Source organism: Saimiri boliviensis, chromosome 5, assembly GCF_048565385.1.
Source record: "Saimiri boliviensis isolate mSaiBol1 chromosome 5, mSaiBol1.pri, whole genome shotgun sequence".
NCBI lineage: Eukaryota > Metazoa > Chordata > Mammalia > Primates > Cebidae > Saimiri > Saimiri boliviensis.
The window spans coordinates 43,894,881-43,915,374 of NC_133453.1; the positions used below are offsets into that span (position 1 = coordinate 43,894,881).

At 38.7% G+C, this 20,494-nt stretch overlaps 1 protein-coding gene across 8 annotated transcripts in view; it reads left to right on the forward strand.

Moving 5' to 3' along the window:
* ANKRD44 (ankyrin repeat domain 44) overlaps positions 1 to 20,494 on the forward strand; it is a 343,966-nt gene that overhangs the window by 222,976 nt on the left and 100,496 nt on the right. For 6 of the 8 annotated variants that reach the window (XM_039469990.2, XM_039469992.2, XM_039469994.2 and 3 more), the window contains exons 10-12: positions 7,990 to 8,104; positions 18,172 to 18,254; positions 19,366 to 19,483. In XM_039469990.2, the coding sequence (XP_039325924.1) occupies positions 7,990 to 8,104; positions 18,172 to 18,254; positions 19,366 to 19,483 (316 nt within the window). The remainder of the gene's footprint in view (positions 1 to 7,989; positions 8,105 to 18,171; positions 18,255 to 19,365; positions 19,484 to 20,494) is intronic. The other 2 variants (XM_039469991.2, XM_039469993.2) reach the window with 1 other exon arrangement.

A 20,494-nucleotide genomic window follows, 5' to 3' on the forward strand; every position in this document is an offset into this window, starting at 1 on the left:
ATCAAGCGTAGATTAGGTCTTTTCACATAATCCCATATTTCTTGGAGGCTTTGTTCATTTCTTTTCACTCTTTTTTCTCTTGTATTGCCTTCTCTTTTCATTTCATTGAGTTGATCTTCAATCTCTGATATCCTTTCTTCTGCTCGATTGATTCAGCTGTTAAAACTTATGTTTGCTTCACGTAGTTCTCGTGCTGTGTTCTTCAACTCCACCAAGTCATTTACATTCTTCTCTAAGCTGGTTATTCTAGTCAACATTTCGTGTAACCTTTTTTCAAGGTTTTTGGTTTCTTTGCATTGAGTTAGAACGTATTCCTTTAGCTCTGAAAAGTTTGTTATTATACACCTTCTGAATCTTGTTTCCGTCATTCTTCGTACTCCTTCTTGGTCAACCTGTGATCCTGTGTTGTTGAGGAGTTGTGGTCCCTTGAAGGAGAAGAGGTGTTCTAGTCTTTGATAGTTTCACCTTTTTTGTGCTGGTTTTTTCCCATCTTTGTGGATTTACCTGGCTGTGGTGTCAAAGAGCTGCTTTATGAGGTCGCTTGTCTGCCTGTGGGGGTGCTACTGGGTTTGTAGGGACCCCTTCAAGTTACTAGGGAAGCTTCCTGTGTCTTTTTTGTTTATGCTGGGAGATTAGGCCCACCTCTTCCACTGACCTGTAGGCGCTGCTGGGTTGTCAAGAATGCCATCCCATTGCTGCGTAGGCTCCCTGTGTTTTTTGTTAAAACATGTAGCCCAGTCCCACACCTCTATTGGTGAGTTGTGCCCTTCCTCCACTAGGCTGGCTCATTCAGGGTTCATCTCAGACTGTGGCACTGGCTATGCAACCCACTAGAGTCAGAGCTTCAGCCTTCTGGGGTTTGTGGGGGAGGTTAGTGACTCACCCAGCCGCACCCAGCAGTCTCCCCCTTTCAGCTTTCTCTCTCTGGTCAAGGGGTAGAGGCCTCCCTGCTGCTCCCGCTTACAGCTCCCTCTCTCTCCGGGCGAGGGGAGGGGGCGATAGCAGCTCAGTCTGCAGACTCTTATTCAACTCCGCACTTGTAATTCCCGGCACTTGACTGGCAAAGATCCCCTGTTCTGTATATTGCTGAGGCTTTGGGGGAAGCACTGTATCTGGACCAGAGCGCCAGAGGTGGAGCATCTGACTCACAGGTCAGATGCACTTTCTGGGTGAAGCAGCACCCCTCCCCTCCTTGGTCTGCCCTGAGTGGGCTTTGCTCACTCTCGGACCAGACCCATTGAAATGCACCTGGTACCTCGGTTGGAGCTAGGAGATCTCTGGGTTTCTGCGTCGCTTTCGCTGGGTGTTGTGTGCTGGAGTTGTGTCTAATCTACTATCTTGGATCCTCTCTATCTGTTTTGTTAAATTGCATTGGTGTTTGGACTTTGAATAGCTTTCTCTGCTTCCCTGACTCCCCTCCAATCAGGGTTACTAGTTTTCATAACTTTGTTTTTCCAGAATCGTCTGGCTTTGGTAAGATAATAATGTAAACAAACAAACAAACAAACAAAAAACCACTCTTTTTTTTTTTTGAGAGAAAGTCTCTGTCAACCAGGCTGGAGTACAGTGGCACGATCTTGGCTCACTGCAGCCTCTGCCTCCTGGGTTCAAGCAATTCTCCCACCTCAGCCTCCCAAGTAGCTGGGACTACAGGCACATGCCACCATGCCCAGCTAATTTTTGTATTTTTAGTAAAGATGGGGTTTCACCGTGTTGGCCAGGATTGTTTTGATCTCCTGATCTCATGATCCACCCACCTCAGCTTCCCACTGTGTGGGGATTACAGGCGTGAGCCACCACACCCGTCCAAAAAATTTACTTTTTTTTAAAACCCACTCTTTTTTAGTTAGTAAGCAAAGACTACCTCTGCTATCCAATCACGTTGTTTGCTGTCTGAAGCTGTGTTGTCATAGAGAGAGAGGGAAAGGAACTGACTGAAGACACAATCTGGTGTCCAGAGGCTGATCTCACCGTTGGCCTTTGGCAGCCCCCTTATATGCCATCCAGCAGGTTACACAAGTTAAAATATGATGTTTTCTTCACAGAAGCTTTAAAAATAAATAGAATTTGAAAAGAAAGAGTTAAGTTCTAGGTTAGGATGAGTCAGTGTGGGATTTTTTACCCTTTGGCTCACAGTCCTTCCAAGGCAGTTTAATAAGCTGACCATTCTTGTTTGTGCAATGAAAAACTAATTTCAGATGAAAGCTTAAAAGATGCAAATTAATTATCCTTTCTGACGTGCTCTGTGTACTTCTAAGCTGGCAAATGTTTATTTTCCCCCCTGGTTGTCAATGATCAATCACCAGTATTTAACTTGCAACCTTCAAATGACAAACAGTAAAGATATTTCATTCACATTCCAAACAAGTTATAAACATTTTCAAATGAAAATGGAAAGGTTTGTGGAGGGGTTCTAAGCTAGAAATGCACTTATCTAGAGGTGCTGCTTAAATAGAAAACATATTTTCCAATAACAAAGTCCTTTTTTTTATTTTTCCACTAAGTTATGATGTTTTCCTGAAATATATTTTAAATGATAAAAAAAGCACACATGGACAATAATAATTATTATTATTTTTTGAGATGAAATCTCACTCTGTCACCCAGGCTGGAGTGCAGTGGCTCGATCTCATCTCACTGCTACCTCTGCCTCTCGGATTCAAGCAGTTTTCCTGCCTCGGCCTCTCAAGTAGCTAGAACTACAGGCACTTGCCACCACACCTGGCTAAATTTTGTATTTTTAGTAGAGACAGGGTTTTGCCATGTTAGCCAGGCTGTTCTTGAACTCCTGGCCTCAGGCGATCCACCCACCTCAGCCTCCCAAAATGCTGGGATTACAGGTGTGAGCCAATGTGCCTAGCCAGTTATCTATATTTTTATAGTTTTAAATTGACTTGTAAAGTGAAAACAGCAATTACAAGAAAAAAACTTTTATCAGCTCAGACCCTCTGTTCTACCCTTCCTGATGTTTTTCACTCTTCTCTTTCTGTATCCAATTTTTGGCATATGTGAGGCTCTAACACTTCTTAAGAATGATTTGGTGACTCTTGGCTGGGGAGGATGTGGGTTAATGGAGTGTTTTTCCAGGGAAGACTTCCCTGTAGTCGGAGGATCTGTGTCTCACATCTCCTTGGATCAGTTAGACAGTTGGGGCTTTCGCAGACCACCATGGGCAGTTCTGATATGTGTACATGCACACTGGATTGCTCTGAGGCATCTGTGGAGACCAGGTGGCTGCCTATCTCCAAAGCTACCATCAAGTCATAAAATGATCTCAATTGGACACTTGTAAATTCAGATCATAGTGAACTATCTGTTGAGTCCCTAGATGATCATAGTAACTAACTTTATTTTTTTTAGTTTTTCTGATTACAAAATTAGTACATGCTCACTGAAAACTAAAGTTATGAAAGAGATTCCCCATGGTCCCTACCAATGTGTCTCCTCAGCCCTATCCCAAGAATTTTTACTGGCAGTTTGGTTACACTTCTGGATTTTTCTTTATATTTAAGAATATATGTAAAGATATTTAATTATTACTTTACAGAAGTGATCATACTCTATTATTTGGACAATTCATTTAAAAAATAAGGCTGGACATGGTGGCTCATGCCTGTAATCCCAGCACTTTGGGAGGCCGAGGCAGGTGGATTGCTTGAGGTCAGAGTTCAAGACCAACCTGGCCAATGTGGCAAAACCCCATCTCCACTAAAAATACAAAAATTAGATGAGCATGATGGTGTGTGCCTGTAACCCCAGCTATTTGGGAGGCTGAGGCAGGACAATCACTTGAACCCAGAAGGCAGAGGTTGCAATGAACCCAGAAGGCAGAGGTTGCAGTGAGCCAAGACTGCACCACTGCACTCCAGCCTGGGTGACAAAATGAGGCTTCATCTAAAAAAAAAAAAAAAAAAAAAAAAACTTACTAAAGGAAATCATCCGTCTCAACAACAACAAAAAAAGCAAAACAAAACCTAAAACGACAACAACAAAAAACCCCACTATGACACAGAAACAAAGACTTGAGGAAAGATCAGTAATTATATTCAGGTTGCCATTTATATTTCTCTGTCCCTGTCAGTTAAAAAGAGATTCCCTTTTCATAAACAGCTATTAAGTTGCAAACCCTCAAATGGGCAAACTTATCGGCAGCAAATTGATTTTCAAACAAAATTCTGCACACAGAAGTCTTGAGAGTGAGGGAGCCATCTAAAATCCTGTGTGCTAATTGGAGTTTTTGAAACAATTGTCCCCTTCACAAAGTGCACATATTTTTGGTAATCATTTCACTTTGTAGCAAATATTTTTATACTCTAGCCCTGTAGTACTCCTGGCTAGAAAAAGCATTGTTTGCTGAAAATAAATCTTAGGCAGTTGTTAGTTATAATGACCAATAGTAGGATTCATTGGAATGAAGGACCATATTGATCTGATGAGGACATTATGGACAGTCTTACTACAAGAGACAGTATCCTGGCCTGGAAGGTAATGCTTTTTCCCCAGGTCTGAGAATACTCTCAATGGCTTCTTTTTGGCATAGTGCTCTAGTACACTGCTAACAGAATGCTAATGGGTACAGCCTTTCTCAAAAGCTTTTTGCCCGTGTGTATCAGGGGTCTCCATACTTTTAGCCAGTAGTCCTACTTAAATGTTGCTGGCTGGGCACGGTGACTGACACCTGTAATCCCAGCACTTTGAGAGGCTGAGGCAGTGGATCACTTGAGGTCAGGAGTTGGAGACCAGCCTTGGTTCAGCATGGTAGAACCATGTCTGTACTAAAAATACAAAAATTAGCCAGGTGTGGTGGCAGGTCCCTGTGATCGCAGCTACTCAGGACGCTGAGGCAGGAGCATCATTTGAACCCGGGAGGCGGAGGTTGCAGTGAGCTGAGATTGCGTCACTGCACTCTAGCATGGATGACAAAATGAGACTTCATCTAAAAAAAAAAAAAAGTTACTAAAGGAAATCATCTGAAATGTAAAGACCATTTCTAAATATGTACATTCCTGTGTTTTTCTTAATAGCAAGATTTGGGTATGGCTTCAATGCCTGTTAATTGAGGACTTGCTAAATAAATTCTCTAGATACTGATATTATGTAGTCATTTACAATTAATGAAAAAAATTAATGATATGGGAAGGTTTGTAATGTAACATTAAAAGAGAAAGTAGGATTAATAAACTCTTTCTACACCAGGAACTCAACCATGGGAAAATTCTACATACGTATGCACACATACACACAACTGGAAGGAAATATTCCAGAATATTAATGCTGACTATCTGGGATAATCAGTGAATTTATAGATGACTTCTCTTTTCTTCTTTGTATTTCTGTTTCATTTTCTATTTTACTGCATCTTCTAAATTTTCTACAATAAGAAAATACTTTCTCAGTCAGAAATAAAGCATTTAAAACAAATGTATCACATCTTTCTAGATTGATCGAAGCCATTCATATAGTTATATTTCTCAGGGTTTTATATTACTTATCCTGGCATATATAGATTTGTGTCTATGGTTTAGATATCACCCCAAAAAGAAACCTCATACCCATTAGCCACCACTCCCCATTCCTCAGCCCCTGGCAACCACTAATTTAGTTTCTGCCTCTATGAATTTGTTCAGGCTGTTTTCTTGAATTTTTAGTCTTTTAGGCATTCAGGGAACATTTATTTAGTCAGTCAACAAACATACCATCACCAAGATAAACTCCAAATGGATCAGTTACCTAAATCTGAAAAAGAAAACCTTTCCAGTATAGAAAACATGTGTCAATTTCTTTGTTACCAGGGTATAGGGTACAGAGTAGAGGTTAGATTTTGTGCTGGTTAAAGTGCAAAATTGCACAGTGTCCACAGAGAAATCTGGCAAAATCGAACACAACCACACACTAGTTTTTTTCTTTGACCTAAAAATCTCCATTCTGGGAATTTATCTTGACGATACATCTAACAAATATGAAGCAACATACGTATGAGATTATTCACTGTAGCATTCCAGATAATAGCAAGATGTCATTTATAACCTAAATGCTTATCCATAGGGGATGAGTGTACTAAACTAGTATGTCTGTGCAATGGAAAAAAATTAAGCTGTACAAAAATGAGGAATATCTCCAATAAGTGATCTTTAGAAATGAGTTCTAGGATACACTCTTAAGTGGGGCGGTGGGGGGTGGGGTGTGTGAAATTTTTTTGTGCAAAGAGAAGCACAGAAGCAGAAACGAAAACTAATGAAAATGATTACTATAGGATGTGTATGAGAATGAAGAAGAAGGGGTAAAAATGACTAAGGCTTTTAAAAAATATTATTTTGACTTTTGAAACATGTGTTTTACATATTATTAAAATAAAATAAAACACAGTAAAAAAAATTTGAAAGCAAACAGAATTGAATGAACTTATATCAATAATAAAAACATACAGTAAAGAATTCAGGTAACTTTGTGAACAAAGTACTCCCTGCATATGCTAAAAATCATTGTGGGAAAGTCTGTTGGGAAATCAGATATCTGTACAGTCTCAAAGTATCACCCCACAAATTATCTGTTAATTACAAAGGGGAAAAGACATTTTTGTAGTAAGTGTGCTGGCAGACACCAACTTAACCACATAATCAAGCCTTTTTTTTTTTTTTACTGTGTTAAAATATACATAACATAAAATTTTCTGTTTTTAACCATTTTTAAGTGTACAGTTAAGTGGTATCCAGTACATGCCCACTGTTGTACAATCATCACCTCCATCCATTTTCAGATCTCTTTCTTTTCCCAAGCTGAAAATTGGTACACATTGCAAGTAGTCAAACTTTGCATCACCCGGGAATGGAATAACTGTGCATGTGCTAAGAAAATGCAGTGGGAAGCACACATCTGCTCTGGGCATTATTGCCAAAATGTTTAGCCTGGATCTAATAATGAAGAAACCAAAGACAAATGCGGAATGCAGAGCATCTGACACAACTCCTGGTTTGGCCTCCAATAAGCTCAATGACACAAGAAACTTAAAAAAAAAAAAAAAAAATGGCCAGGAGGATTGTTTTGGAGTAATGGAAACTAAAGAGACATGACAACCAACTGCTATCAGAATTTCTGGTTGGATGCTGGATTAAAACAACAAGATAACTATTATAAAGCACGTTTTGGGGACAATCTGAGAAATTGGAATAGGCACTAATATTACATAAAATTATTTTATCAGTGTTAAATTTCTTGGGTACAATGATGGATTGTGGTTATATGCAAAAATGTCTGTTCTTAGGAAAAACATTCTTAGTGGTAAAATGTTATGATATATAACTTTTTAAATGGTTCCTCAGATAAATGAATAAATAGACGAATTTTATGTATACATACACATGAAAAAGGGAGAGAAAAAATAAATTTAGTGACATTAAAAACTGGGGGAGAAGAAGGCAAAACAAAACCTAATAACAATACTATATTATTAAAAGAAGTATAGATGGTTATTATCACAGTGTTTATAAATTTAGGCATTTTCAGTTTATTGTCTATGCTTTTACTCGTTTTAGTCATCATATTGTAAGTTATATCATCAAATTACATGAAATTATTTCCTGAACTCTCCATCCCCTTTGGTTCTTATGTTTTAGCATGAGGTTTATATATGTCTTTAATTCAGCAGGGAAAATGAAAATTGAACATGTCTTCAGAATTACACTTTATGGAATTTGAATACATTGTTTATTCAGAGCAGATATTCAGTTGTGAGATTTTGAATCCTTAACTAAGACAATACGGAAAGATTTCTCAAAAGTATTTCTAATAGACTTCTGTCTACATAGATACACTACTACTACTACTTCAGATGGTGATTTGTCCCCTTAAAAAGCATTCTTGTACCTCAGAGCAAAGATGCACAACTGGAATAGGAAAGAAATCAACATTTGGTCGATATGAGAGACTAGCAGAAAACACCTGAATCAACCTGAATCTTTGCATTATCCTGTATTAAAATATCTCTTTCAGGAGGTGAAATTGACTGTGTGGATAAGGACGGCAACACTCCTCTCCATGTGGCTGCAAGATATGGTCATGAGCTTTTGATTAACACCTTAATAACCAGCGGAGCTGACACAGCCAAGTAGGTTACCGCAAAAATACGGTGGAATAATTGCCTCAAGTGGGAATACTGCCAAAAAGATTCTTCTGTGCAGTAGTAGATAGTTCTCATTTATCCAGGTGAAAGTGAATCTGTACCATTACACTAAATAGAAATTAAATTTGAAATAAATAAAATGCCTTTTAATGGCAGAGGCCTTTTAAAAACAGAGGCAAAGAAGAACCAATTTTATTTTTTAGCTTCATCCAAATGAGGTCTATTTCCCTAGTTTTAATTAAGGAAACTTGAACTTTATTCCTAACTTTGCTTTCTAATATTCTCTGTCCTTTCCAATGCTTATTATTAAATGGGAAAACAGCCGGGCACGGTGGCTCATGCCTGTAATCCCAGCACTTTGGGAGGCCGAGGTGGGCAGATTAGCTGAGGTAGGGAGTTCGAGACCAGCCTGACCAACATGGAGAAACCCTGTCTCTACAAAAATACAAAATCAGCCAGGCGTGGTAGCACATGCCTATAATCCCAGCTACTTGGGAGGCTGAAGCAGGAGAATCGCTTGAATGCAGGAGACAGAGGTTGTGGTGAGCCGAGATCATGCCATTGCACTCCAGCCTAGGCAACAAGAGCGACGCTCCATCTCAAATAAGTAAATAACATAACATAACATAACATAACATAACATAACATAACATAACATAACATAACATAAGTGACATAACTGGGCCAATTCAGAATTTCTTCAGAGTGCTTGTTCAGCTTTAATGATATGGTTATAGAGTACAATTGAGGCAAATTGCTATGTAGCGAAGGTGGGACCTGACTTCACTGTGCACTTCAATTCAACAAAAATACATAAAGCATCTATGCTGGGTGCTATGGGAGATTTCAGAGGGTGTAAGTTACCTAGTTGGTATCTTTAAGGAGCTCACAATTTTGTTCGAGGCCCAAGACCCACTTAAGACAAAGAACCATGCAAGATTATATATCATAAAGTTCTAAATGAAACAGGACTTAAGTGGCACATGTTTGGTGTAGATAATCTGTGCTGCAGAATATAGACAGGGAGGAGAGAGTTCAAAAGTGGCCAGTGTTTTCTGAAAAGGCTTCAAGTAGAAGATGAATTTTAGGTAGGCTTTAGAGGCTGAGAATTATCTGAGTACTGCAGAGGGTGGCAGCCATCCCAAACAGGGAGGAAAGCAGGAACGAAACAGGCAGACTCCACACCAGGGAAGAGTTCGGCTGAGAGAGGAGAGAATGTAATGATGCTGTGTGTCACCCAGGAGCAGGACCCAATGATGGTTGGGAGCCCAGGCTTTGGTGGGTGCTCCCTTGACACCAACCCAACTACTTCCCATATGAGCTGTGTGACTTTGGGCCCATTGCCTCATTGGAAAAATTGTAGTAATATTAGGTATTTATCTGTAGGTTTATTATGAGGATTAAATGACTTAGTTGCTAGTAAAGCTCTTTGATATTTGGTAAGATCTGTATGAGTTCTATAAATACATCTGCTAAGGTTATTAAAAAGATAACCCATGTTAAAAGCTCTGTGAACAGTGCCTGGCATGTAGTCAGCTATCAATATATGTCAACTGTTATTTTATTATTTAATAATAGGTAGTAGAACTAAATTAAAGAGGGCCTTCAATGCCTGAATAAAGAGTTTAGCCTTGATCACAGGAACCATGTGTAACGATAACTGAATTTTTAGAAGAAAAACCATATGAAGACAGTGTATCTTAGGAATTCTGTTTCATTTGTCAATTTTGTGCAACACAGTTGAAAGTCTTGCATGAGAATGAGCTAAAATTGAAATGGTCTGGGAAAGATGTAGTGGGATCATGAAATCAGATTCACAGAGGGTCCATTGTTCTGGACTTAAAGTGAGTTATGGGAAGCACCGTGGTGGATTGGTAGGCTGTAACGGTTTGTCATCAGTTCAACATTAAGTTGAACGGGGTTTCAAACATCTCCCAGTCTAGTGGTAGAGTTAAGAACACGCACAAATGACTGTGTATTGTGAAGCTTGTTAAGATGGATGTTTGGACCAGGCTGTGGGAACAGAGTGAGACAGACACTAATTTTCTGGGTCTCCCAGAAGAGATGATGGTGTAACAAAAAAAAGGATATGTAGACGTTTGCTAGATGGACAGAATTATGGGGTAGAAAGAGAAATGTGAGCAAGGAGGGATATCTGAAGAAGAAGGAACAGTCATTATAAAGACATAAACATGTGAACATGTTAAAAGCACATTTCTAAAGCTGTGACATTGGATGTTTGGTGGGTGGAGCGGAAAGAAATGAGGTGGAAAGGCTGGAAGAGCCACATCTCAAAGGACTTTGCAAATCCTGCCAAGGAATTAGATTCCATTCTGAGTCATTCGGAAGCTGTTAAAGAATTCTAAGTGGGTGTAGAACAGGTTGTGTCTAATGATCCCATTTGTGTGTAAGAAAGATCTCTCTGATAGCAGTCCAGACATATTGGAGACAGTCCAGGCTAGAAACACTTGGCAGCCTCTTGCAAATGTCCAGGGAAGAAAAGATGAGGTCTTGGGCTAAAGATGAGGCTGAGGGATGACAGAAGAGGGGAATGCTGACAAATACTATTATCAGTGGGATATCTCTTTGCAGAAGAGAAGAGAATCTGGATGTTGCAAGTTAAAATAAGCCTCTCAGTTTTGTGGGAAGAGCTCTACACTAGGATTCAGGATGTTCTTACCAGGTTCTGGAGTTCCCAGGCAGATCGTGGATGCCCAAAGCTAGAGATAATAAATTCTCAGTGTTAATTCAGCAAAAGAAAAAATATTTAGGCACCAACTGACTTTACCTGTAATGTGTTAGTATTTTCAGTGTTTTTGTTGTTGTTGTTGTTGTTGTTGTTGTTTGTTTTTGTTTTTGTTTTTGTTTTTGTTTTTGTTTTTCCCAGCTTTGGGTTGCCTGGGGAATTTTAGCCAAATAATCATGAATTTCTGATTTTCTTCCAGACTTGAATTCATTTTAGGAATAAAAATTAGCTGGATCCAATAGTCACTAAAAATTTTCTCCTAAAAACCATTTAATTCAATATGATTAAAGTTTATTTCCTTGTAATTACTTTGCTTTCAATTTATGGAAACACAGACCATGTAGCAAAAGTGCCTTGTTGTAACAAGCAAAAATAACATTGTTGTTCAAGTGTACTTTTATTCCATTGTCTCTGCTATGTCCTAGGGACACAGATGACAGAAACATTGTCTCAATCTCAAAGAGCCATGTCTGCTTTCTTTGTCACAACGTATCTGGGGATGCGACTTGCTACCTTCAGTGACAGTGATTCCTTATGGCAGTGATTATACATATAATGTGTGTGTGTTTAAGTGCCTTCATGTGTTTGTATGTGTGGGAGAATGGAAACCACCCTAGGGCAAAATATCTAAATGAAGGGAAGAGTAATTGGAGAAGATTAAATTTACCAAAAGCCTCTCAGAAAATCCCTGTTCTCTGGATTCCTTATAGGATTATTAAAGAGGAGAAAAATAGGCCTTTCATAAATAAGTAAAAAAAAATAGCATTTATGAAAAGAACCCCTCTTCATTCATAAGCAATATAGCCAAATTTATTTAAAAGAACTCTATATGACAAGTTTTATCATTATTACTTTCTTAAGGATTTATTTTAATCTAAAGTAAATGTCAGCCCTTGATTAGAATATTGTTATTCTTTTTACTTCTCTGAACTTTAAGTCAGAGCGACTTCCTATGGTTTGACTCAGTGCTCATGCAACTTTATGTGGTGTCCAAGCCCTCTGGTTTATCTTCTTTCATTTTGTTAGTTTGGGGCACTTGTCTCCAGGATTTTAATTTGCCTATCCCCTTACCAATTATACTTTCTTTTTCTGCCTCAACTGCAGCAGAATTAGGGGTATTGTAGTTTATAGATAACTGGCTCTGACATTCACTCATTCATTCAATATTGGTTGAGGTCCTAAGTAGTACGTACGATGCCAGGTTCTGGGATTATAGAGGTCCCCGCCCTTGAGGAATTTATAATCTCTTGGGGGTAAGATTTAAACAAGCATTACAATCATGAATGCTAAGTGTGATGCCAGAGCAATTTCTGGGTGCCATTTGGATATGTAAAAACATATCAGTCTCACAAGACTAGAGAAGGAAGAAGTAATGGTTAACCAAGTCTGAAGGATGACTAGCTGTTAGCTCATGGTAGGAAGGGTCTTTTAGATCCTTAGTATGTGGTTATTTTTATTATAATGTCATGTGAGTATGTATAAACATAAACTAGATAAACTCCTTAGGCTTTTGAAGTTAACAAATCAATATATTTAAAAATTACAAAATATGGAAACAGAAACCAACACCATTCATGTTAACTGCATAATTTAGTAGTAGCAAACTGGGCACTGCTCTGAGGGGTTACATTTAACTTTCACTGTAACCTCGTGGGGTAAATGCTATGATGATCCCCATCTTACAGGTGAAGTAAATGAGGCACAGAGAGGTTCAGTTACCTGCTCAAAGTCACAGAGCCAGTAAGGGGTAGAAATGGGACTCATCTTCAGTCTATTGGATCTGGAGCCTCAGCTCCTAAGCATGTGGCCTGCTGCCTCTACATAACAATGCTGTGATAGTTGACATTTGGCCAAAGTGAAATCACCATTTGTGTAGGATTACGGTCCTGGTGACTGAGGTGCAGGCCCTTTAGAGTTCAGTATACACTGCAAGAATGCAGGTTTTGCAGTGGCTTAAAGTGGTGAGACAGTGGACTTGTCATGCAACACAGAGCCCCTTATTCAAACTACTGCCAAATTTCGTTTATATGGAAAGCTCAGGTACTGCATTATCATTGACCCTCCCTAGGTTCAGCCTTATCACTTGTTCGTTGAGTCCATCTTTATTCTTTTCTCACTGGCCCATGCCAGTACTGCACAAACACCAGTGTGATCCTCAATACAAACATGGACACTGAAATTAGGCAGAGGTATGCAGTGATAAAGGGCCACTCTGGTGAGCCAAAAAAAAAAATGCTTTTATGCCAATTGTTTTAGATTATTATCAAAAGGAAAAGACAAGTTAAAATTCTCACAACTCTTGAGATCCCAGAGATATTTCCAGTGCCTCAGAGATGCACTGATTAGTTTGAGAAATAATGAGAGAAGCAGTAGAGAAAGATGAGAGCGTTTCAGGTGGAGGGACTGGCATGTGCAAAGGCCTGGGGGCAGGACAGAGCCTGATTCTTACAGGAATGGAAACACGTTTATTGAGATTCTAGAATATGCGGATTAGACAACAGCCAGATCGATAAGGGGCCTCTCGAGCCACTTTAAAGTGTTAACTTGATTCAAAAGGAACCACTGAAAAATCTGTTCGTTGCAAATAACAAGGACCAGGTCTCATGGTTGTCACTTAAGGGTGCATACCAAATACTTGGAATTGCATAGATAAAATTTGTAAGAAATTGGTTTGTTTAGTTGGACTGATCATTTGGTAAAAACCGTGAGATTATCTTATTCTAAATTTAGAAAGTGTTTTTATCTCACCCACTCAGTGAGCAAAGCTAAACCATTCCCACTTACGCAGAAAGATAACAGAAATGTTAACTGATCATGAGTCATTCTTGGCTTTTAAGGAATCACACCTGATTTTAAGGAAGTGCAACCTGATTACAACTTCAAAACTCATGTACGGCTGATTACCAATTGAGCTTATACAAATTTCAAGTGCAACAATCCTACTAGCATGTATGGTGAAGGATTTCCATGTGCCTGATGCCCTATTTTAGCACTACGTGAACATTATCTCAATGGTCCCTTACAGTTGCTGTGTGATATAGTCACTGTGATTACCTTGTTTTCCTGAGGAGAGAAGCGTTATGCATTTACCAAAGATGAAGTAGATAGCAAGAAGCAAAATGAGGACTCAAACCTCAAGTTTCTGACTCTGTCACCTTAATCATGTGTTCTTTACTCAAATGGCCTAAAGAGAAGTTTCTAGAAAAGACTGGATGTAGGGAGGGCAGCCACATCTCCCTGATGCCATGGAGAAAGCTTCAAAGACCCCAAATTCTAATCGTGTGAAGGCTCTTTCTTTACCTCTAATAGCTCTCTGCAAGACAGGCCTGCAGACCTCATTTATTCTGAAATAACTGGGTAGGAGATGCCAGCTAACAGCTAAATTAGAACTAGCTAATATAAATGTGTTCCATTAATTTAATGACTGGTCAAATAAATGTGGCAATTTAACTGGAATTGGTCTCCTCTTTCCTGTAACTTATGCATTGTTAACTTTAGTGTGATCTGGCACCTGCATTCTTGATCTTCCTTGGTGTATACCTGATGAAGTAAGAGTGGTGCTTCTTAATTGGCTGAGATAGCCAAATCCTAATTTTCCTGTGAAAGGTTTTATAATCCTTCCTTTATGATCAGTTTTACTTTATAACAATAAAGTAGTAATTTTATTTTGAAGTATATAAATCATTTCTGAAGTGATCCAGGGACACTGAATTCTACTTTTCTCTCCAATGTTGACTTGAAACTTAGTTTTACTACTTGAACCATAATTTCATATGCAAGTGCAAATGCCATAGCATTTGAGTCTGTACTAATCTATTTTCAAATTCTACACTGAGGTAGTAACTGTTTATTCACTGTGGAATAAAAAATATATAAAACAGAATTTTTGCTAGACCTTTTAAATTAGAGTAGCTCTGTCTCTCTCATCTCAGGTTTTTAAGGAGCAGTGAAAGAAAATCAGCGAATGTAGAGTGTGATGAATTATCTAAAAACAGGGGTTTTAAGTGGCAAGATTGATTAGAAATATTGGTAATGAGGTTTATAGAATATATATTGTTGCTGTTATACTATCACTTATAGTTTTTGTTTTCCGATTTGGTTTCTTATAGAGTTTGATGCTATTTCCTCTAATTCATTTGCTTATATTATTTTACATAAAGATATATATGGAACTTCATAAACTATATTGTATATGTATTATGTGTATATATATTTTTATTTATGGTTGTATATGAACATTTGTGTGTGTGTGTGTGTGTGTGTGTGTGTGTGTGTGTGTGTGTATGTATTTAAAGAATGAAGAAGGCTCAAAAAAATATTGAGAAATCCAGTTTTTGATTCCAGGCACATTCTTTCAGGAATGAAAATATTCTATCCATTTTCCTCTTCTAAATGTCCAGATATATTTAATCACATATTTTTGCCTTAAATTCCCAAAACAAATAAAATGATTAGGTAAAAATCACATTAGCTCTAAGTTCCATTTAATAAGTAGGTTTCAAAACATGTTATGCACTTAAAAAAAATGCTTCTCTTGAATCAAGAGGGAACAATATAAATAATAGCATAAATAGAACAGCTTCTCTCCCGTCCCCCAACTCCCTCTCCCCTTTCACAAGCATCAAGGTCATCACTGATGCAATTGCATTTCAGAATTTTTTTGGTTAATGATGAGAGAGGCAATTACAAGCAGTTCTTCTCCACATGACGCTGCCTGGAAGACAAGCAAATTGCATCACTTGATGGATGCCGGCTATTACACACACTGGGCTGGAATCTCCATATAGGGAAAGGAAAACAAACAGAGGGAAGACTGAACAAAACCATCAGTACATAGGAAGAAGCTATTATGGAAAGAGAAAATGGTGGTTAATTGCTGACGGAATTGAATATTGCAGAACACTGAGTAGCATGAAATATCTGTGAATGTGTATGTCCTTTCATGCAGTCACAAACATATACCATCATAATAACTTTTGAGATGGTAAATAAAATGTATGTACCCAAAGCTTAGCAAATTCAAATCATATGTGTTTCGTTATGAAGCATGGAGTCTGAAAATGGGCCATTTTGTGCCAGAGAGGAGACTTAGGTAATTTATGCTGCAGGGTATAAACAGATACAGTCCCATACTTGCTTGTATTATGCAGAAGATTTAAACAATCTGAAATGTATTATTTGATTAAAATGAGATGTTATGAGGAATGGTCACGAACATTATAAATGCTTATAAGTACATAGGAATCACCTGGTGATGCTGCTTGGTATGAACTACAATTCAGCACATGGCTTTGGGTCCTTGTTGAAAAAGATGTAGTAGGGAAGAGGAGGAGGATTTAATTCTGAAGGCAAAAAGTGCTGCCATCAGAAGGCTGCCTGTCCCTTAAGGGGTCATCCAGCGGACTGTGTTGTGGTGGAGGTTGATCTATAAAGTCCATTTCTAGATTCTCTCTTTAATACTACTAAGTTTATGAATTATATGCAAAGTAATGTTTATTACTCCCAACTGTGTTTTTTGGTGACTGGTATTGTGATGTGGGTTGGAAGATGAAGTTTGATCAGCAAAAGACAAACATTAGTTTTTATTCTCATCCAAAACTTTATTTCCAACAATATAGCCATTATTAACTCCTAGCAAAGTACTTGAGACATAATACAACAATAATAGTTGTTTATCAAATCAAGAAATAAAACAAGGGCTGAGCATGGTAGCTCATGCTTGTAATCACAGCACTTTGGGAGGCCGGTGGATTGCTGGAGTCCAGGAGTTTGAGACCAGCCTGGACAATATAGCAAAACCCTATCTCTACAAAATACACCAAAAAATTAGCTGGGTGTAGTGATGTGCAAGTGTGGTGTTTCCAGTTACTTGGGAGGCTGAAGTGGGAGGATCACCTGAGCCCAGGGAGGTCAAAGCTGCAGTGAGCTGTGATCACACTTCTTTCCCTGACCCCTTTGTGGGACTCTCAACAAGAGTACCTTGTTTACTCAGGCTGCACTCTCAGCTCCTCGAAGGAAGGAGCACGCGAGCTAATGAGTATGGGAACTGGAGTGAATGGGTGCTAGATTCAGTTGGCTGCTTTGGCAATGGCAGGAGTAAACTCTGTGCAGGCCTAGCAGTGGCATCTGGTGGGGGTGTCTGCAACTCCCAAAGCCCCTCGAGGGCATGTTACAGTGCTCGTTTAGCTCTGCTGTCCACTGTTGGCTTAAGTGTTAACAGCTCAGTGGGCCCTTTGCCTTTTTGCATGAGGCAGCTACCCTCCACCAGCGAGGGCAAAGGGCCAGAGTGACAACCTTTTGTATCTGCACCTGTGGCTCTGGAGCTCTTGTTTGGTGTCCAGAAAAAATCAGGTCTCATGAACAAATTGAAGGATGGTAAATGCAGGGGATTTTATTGCTGATGAAAGTAGCTCTCAGTGGGTAGGGGAGCTGAAAAGGGGACAGGATGGGTAGATAATCTTCCCCTGAAGTCAAGCTGTCTCTGGCCAGATTCTCCTTTAAAGTTATGCCATCAAGCTGTCTCTCTGAAGTCAAGCCACTTCTCTCTGATGTTCAGCCATAGTCCTGTCTACTGGCTGAGTCTGGGGTTTTTATAGGCACAGGATTGGGTTGGGGGCAGAGCCATGGGTGGTTTAGGAAGAGGCAACATTTGAGTGAGAAAACAGGGATAGAAGTTCTCACTTTGGGTTGCAGTTTCAGGCTTTTCAGTTTGAGAGTGGGTTTTTATTGGGGACCTGCCCTTTTCTGCCTAGAATTTCTCTGTCACCTGCCTCTATCACTGTATCAGCACCACTGCCCTCCAGCTTGGGTGACAGGGTGAGACTCTGTCTCAAAAAAAAAAAAAAAGTACAAAGAAAAAGAAAAGAAAACAGATTGCCTTTCAAAATTGAGAGTTTGTCTTGCTCAGTATTGTTATCTTCAGCCCTTAGCATAGTCTATGATACTTAGAAACTGTTGAATAGATGAATGGGGGAATGAGACATATAATCACCAAGCTGAAAGAAAATGAGAGGGAAATTAATTTTAAATTTAAAGAGTCACGGTTTATGTGAAACAGATTTTCTTAAAATATACATTCCTATGGTAATGGACTTGTAATCTGGTTCTGATTCAGACATTTATTATTTTAAAGTAGAAATTGATTGCATAATTATTTATTGAATGGAAGAATTACCAAATTATTTTAGCGAAGACTCCCTACACAAAGCATTGTTAATTTTCATCAGAGAATCTAGAAAGGTAATTGTCCTTCTGCATGTATATTGAGATCTGTTGCCGTGAGATGCTCTGTTTTCTTACTCCTCAGGTGTGGAATCCATAGCATGTTCCCTTTACATTTAGCTGCCCTAAATGCTCACTCTGACTGCTGCAGAAAGTTGTTATCATCGGGTAAGTAAATCTGTTAGCAGAGATGAGGCTTAATGTGTCCTGTACATGAGTCAATGAATGGCTTCAAATGTCTGGTCAGAGTGAGTGGCTTCATGTCATTACCTGACTTAGCAGGATGAGTTGTGTTCCTCAGCTAACTGCATGTGACAGCTCCCAGCAATCCTTGGTGTTAAAGCTGTTTGAATGTCACTATTCCTGTCCCAGAATGAGAGTCTTGTCTGTTTTTCAAGTTAAAGCTTGGGCATTCCAGGGTGAAAAGAGGCAGAGATGGCCAGAGCTTATAGAAAGGTTACATCACAGAAGAAGGAAAAGTCTTTGAGACTTAAAATGATGGCTTAGCATTTAATATTTTTCAACAAAAGAAAAAAGGCCAAATACCCTACATCTGGTGGTAGAAAATGTCATGTTACTCCCACTCCCTGGGCATTGAAAAATCACTATGGCTGATTTCTTCCAACTAGGTTTAATTTCCATTTTTTAAATATGAGACTCTTTGGAGCCAAGAGATTGTTTCTGGTTTGGAGCTTTGCTAGGCTTTCTTATCACCACCTCTGCCAACTGCCATATATTAAGAAATTCCTGGGCTTTCAAAAGTGGTAGAGGTCTGCAAGGCAAAGATTGTTTATGAATTAATTCAGCAGATATCCCAGAGGCGTTTTTTTCCTTTAAGTACTTTACCTATGGCTGATTCTGCTTTCACTGCTGTTGCATGTTTAAAAAATAATCCCTGCACGCAAGCATGTTTCCTAACTCTTAAACCAACTGAAAGGTTGAAATACACATAAGAAAATATCTATTCCAGCATGCTAAGATTATTCCTTTGCCTCCATGTTTTGTCTGTGAGTTCTATCTGCCTGTCTATTGCCCTACTTATCTCAAATTGGTTTCATAAATTTCTATCCTGGGATTAAAAAATGGGGCTGTGGTTCACCCAGGGCTGAATGTGAAAATAAATCCTTCTTGACTTCACGGTTCTTCCTATAAAATTGCCAAGCTTGAGCAGTTACCATTCGTTTCCATGACAACCTCTTTCTGACTACAATTGCTTGCATTCTGGTTTTTCTACTAACTGATTTTTCTGTCTCTGCAATGTTTCTTGTGGTTTAACTAGGACAAAAGTATAGCATAGTATCCTTGTTTAGTAATGAGCACGTGCTGTCTGCAGGCTTTGAAATAGACACCCCAGATAAATTTGGAAGAACGTGCCTTCATGCTGCTGCTGCAGGAGGGTGAGTAGTTAGCAATTCTAGTTATTTTATGACTTAATTATAAATTCATCTTTATTGACCTAAGCTGTCTTGAATCAAAGGCAATTTCCTTAGTAAAATAAGAAAGAATCATTTCTACCAGTTATCAAATATCACTGTTATATTTCTGTATTGCTTGCATTTTGTTTCACCAAAGAAAAATTATTGGCCCATCTCAAATAGCAGATAGTTTTTCTTTTGCTTTCTTCCTTTAAATTATAGTTTTCAGGCTATAGAATACATATCTGTTCCCCCCTACACCAAAAGAAAATAATTTGAAATTTCTTTCTAGGTTTTTCCTCTTTTGTTGCTGGTATGTGGGTGATGATCAAGAAAATCAAAGATTGAATTAATTTAACTTCATTTTTTTCTTGTTTCAAATCTGATTTTTAGTCTTTTAGGGATTAAATGTGAACATAGGTCAAGAAAACCCAAAAGACAGGCAAGCAGTGATTTAACCCTTACTTTTTTTTAAGGTTGTAAGGAGAATTTTTTCATCAGCGACTTTCTTTGAAGCTCTGATCAATATATTATTGATCTATGTGACCACACATTGACCAAACATGGCATCTCTTGGATGACGTTGTTTGGGGAAGGTGTTGGTTCTTAATCAATTTCCTGGTCCTTAAGGAACAGCAATGCTTCTCCATTTGTCATTTTTATATTACCAAAGGCATTACCTATTTATCAGAGGTGGATAAATGGTGACATTTTAGGGCTCCTTATTTACATGAGTTTCTTCTGAATTCTTATTACTAGATTTGTATTCATATATATATATATATGTAATTTTAAAGCCCAATTACTCCTACCTAAGCTCCCAAATTGTATGAGCTTTATGAGCCACACAAGTTGGCTTCATCAAGGTAAACCAAAGGCAGGTTTAACCACTGCCTTTGATCCTTTGGCATCATTCAGTAAGATCAGCGGAATGCTACACCATTCAGCTGGCATGCTACACCAACACATACTTATCTTAAAAAGTTCTTATAC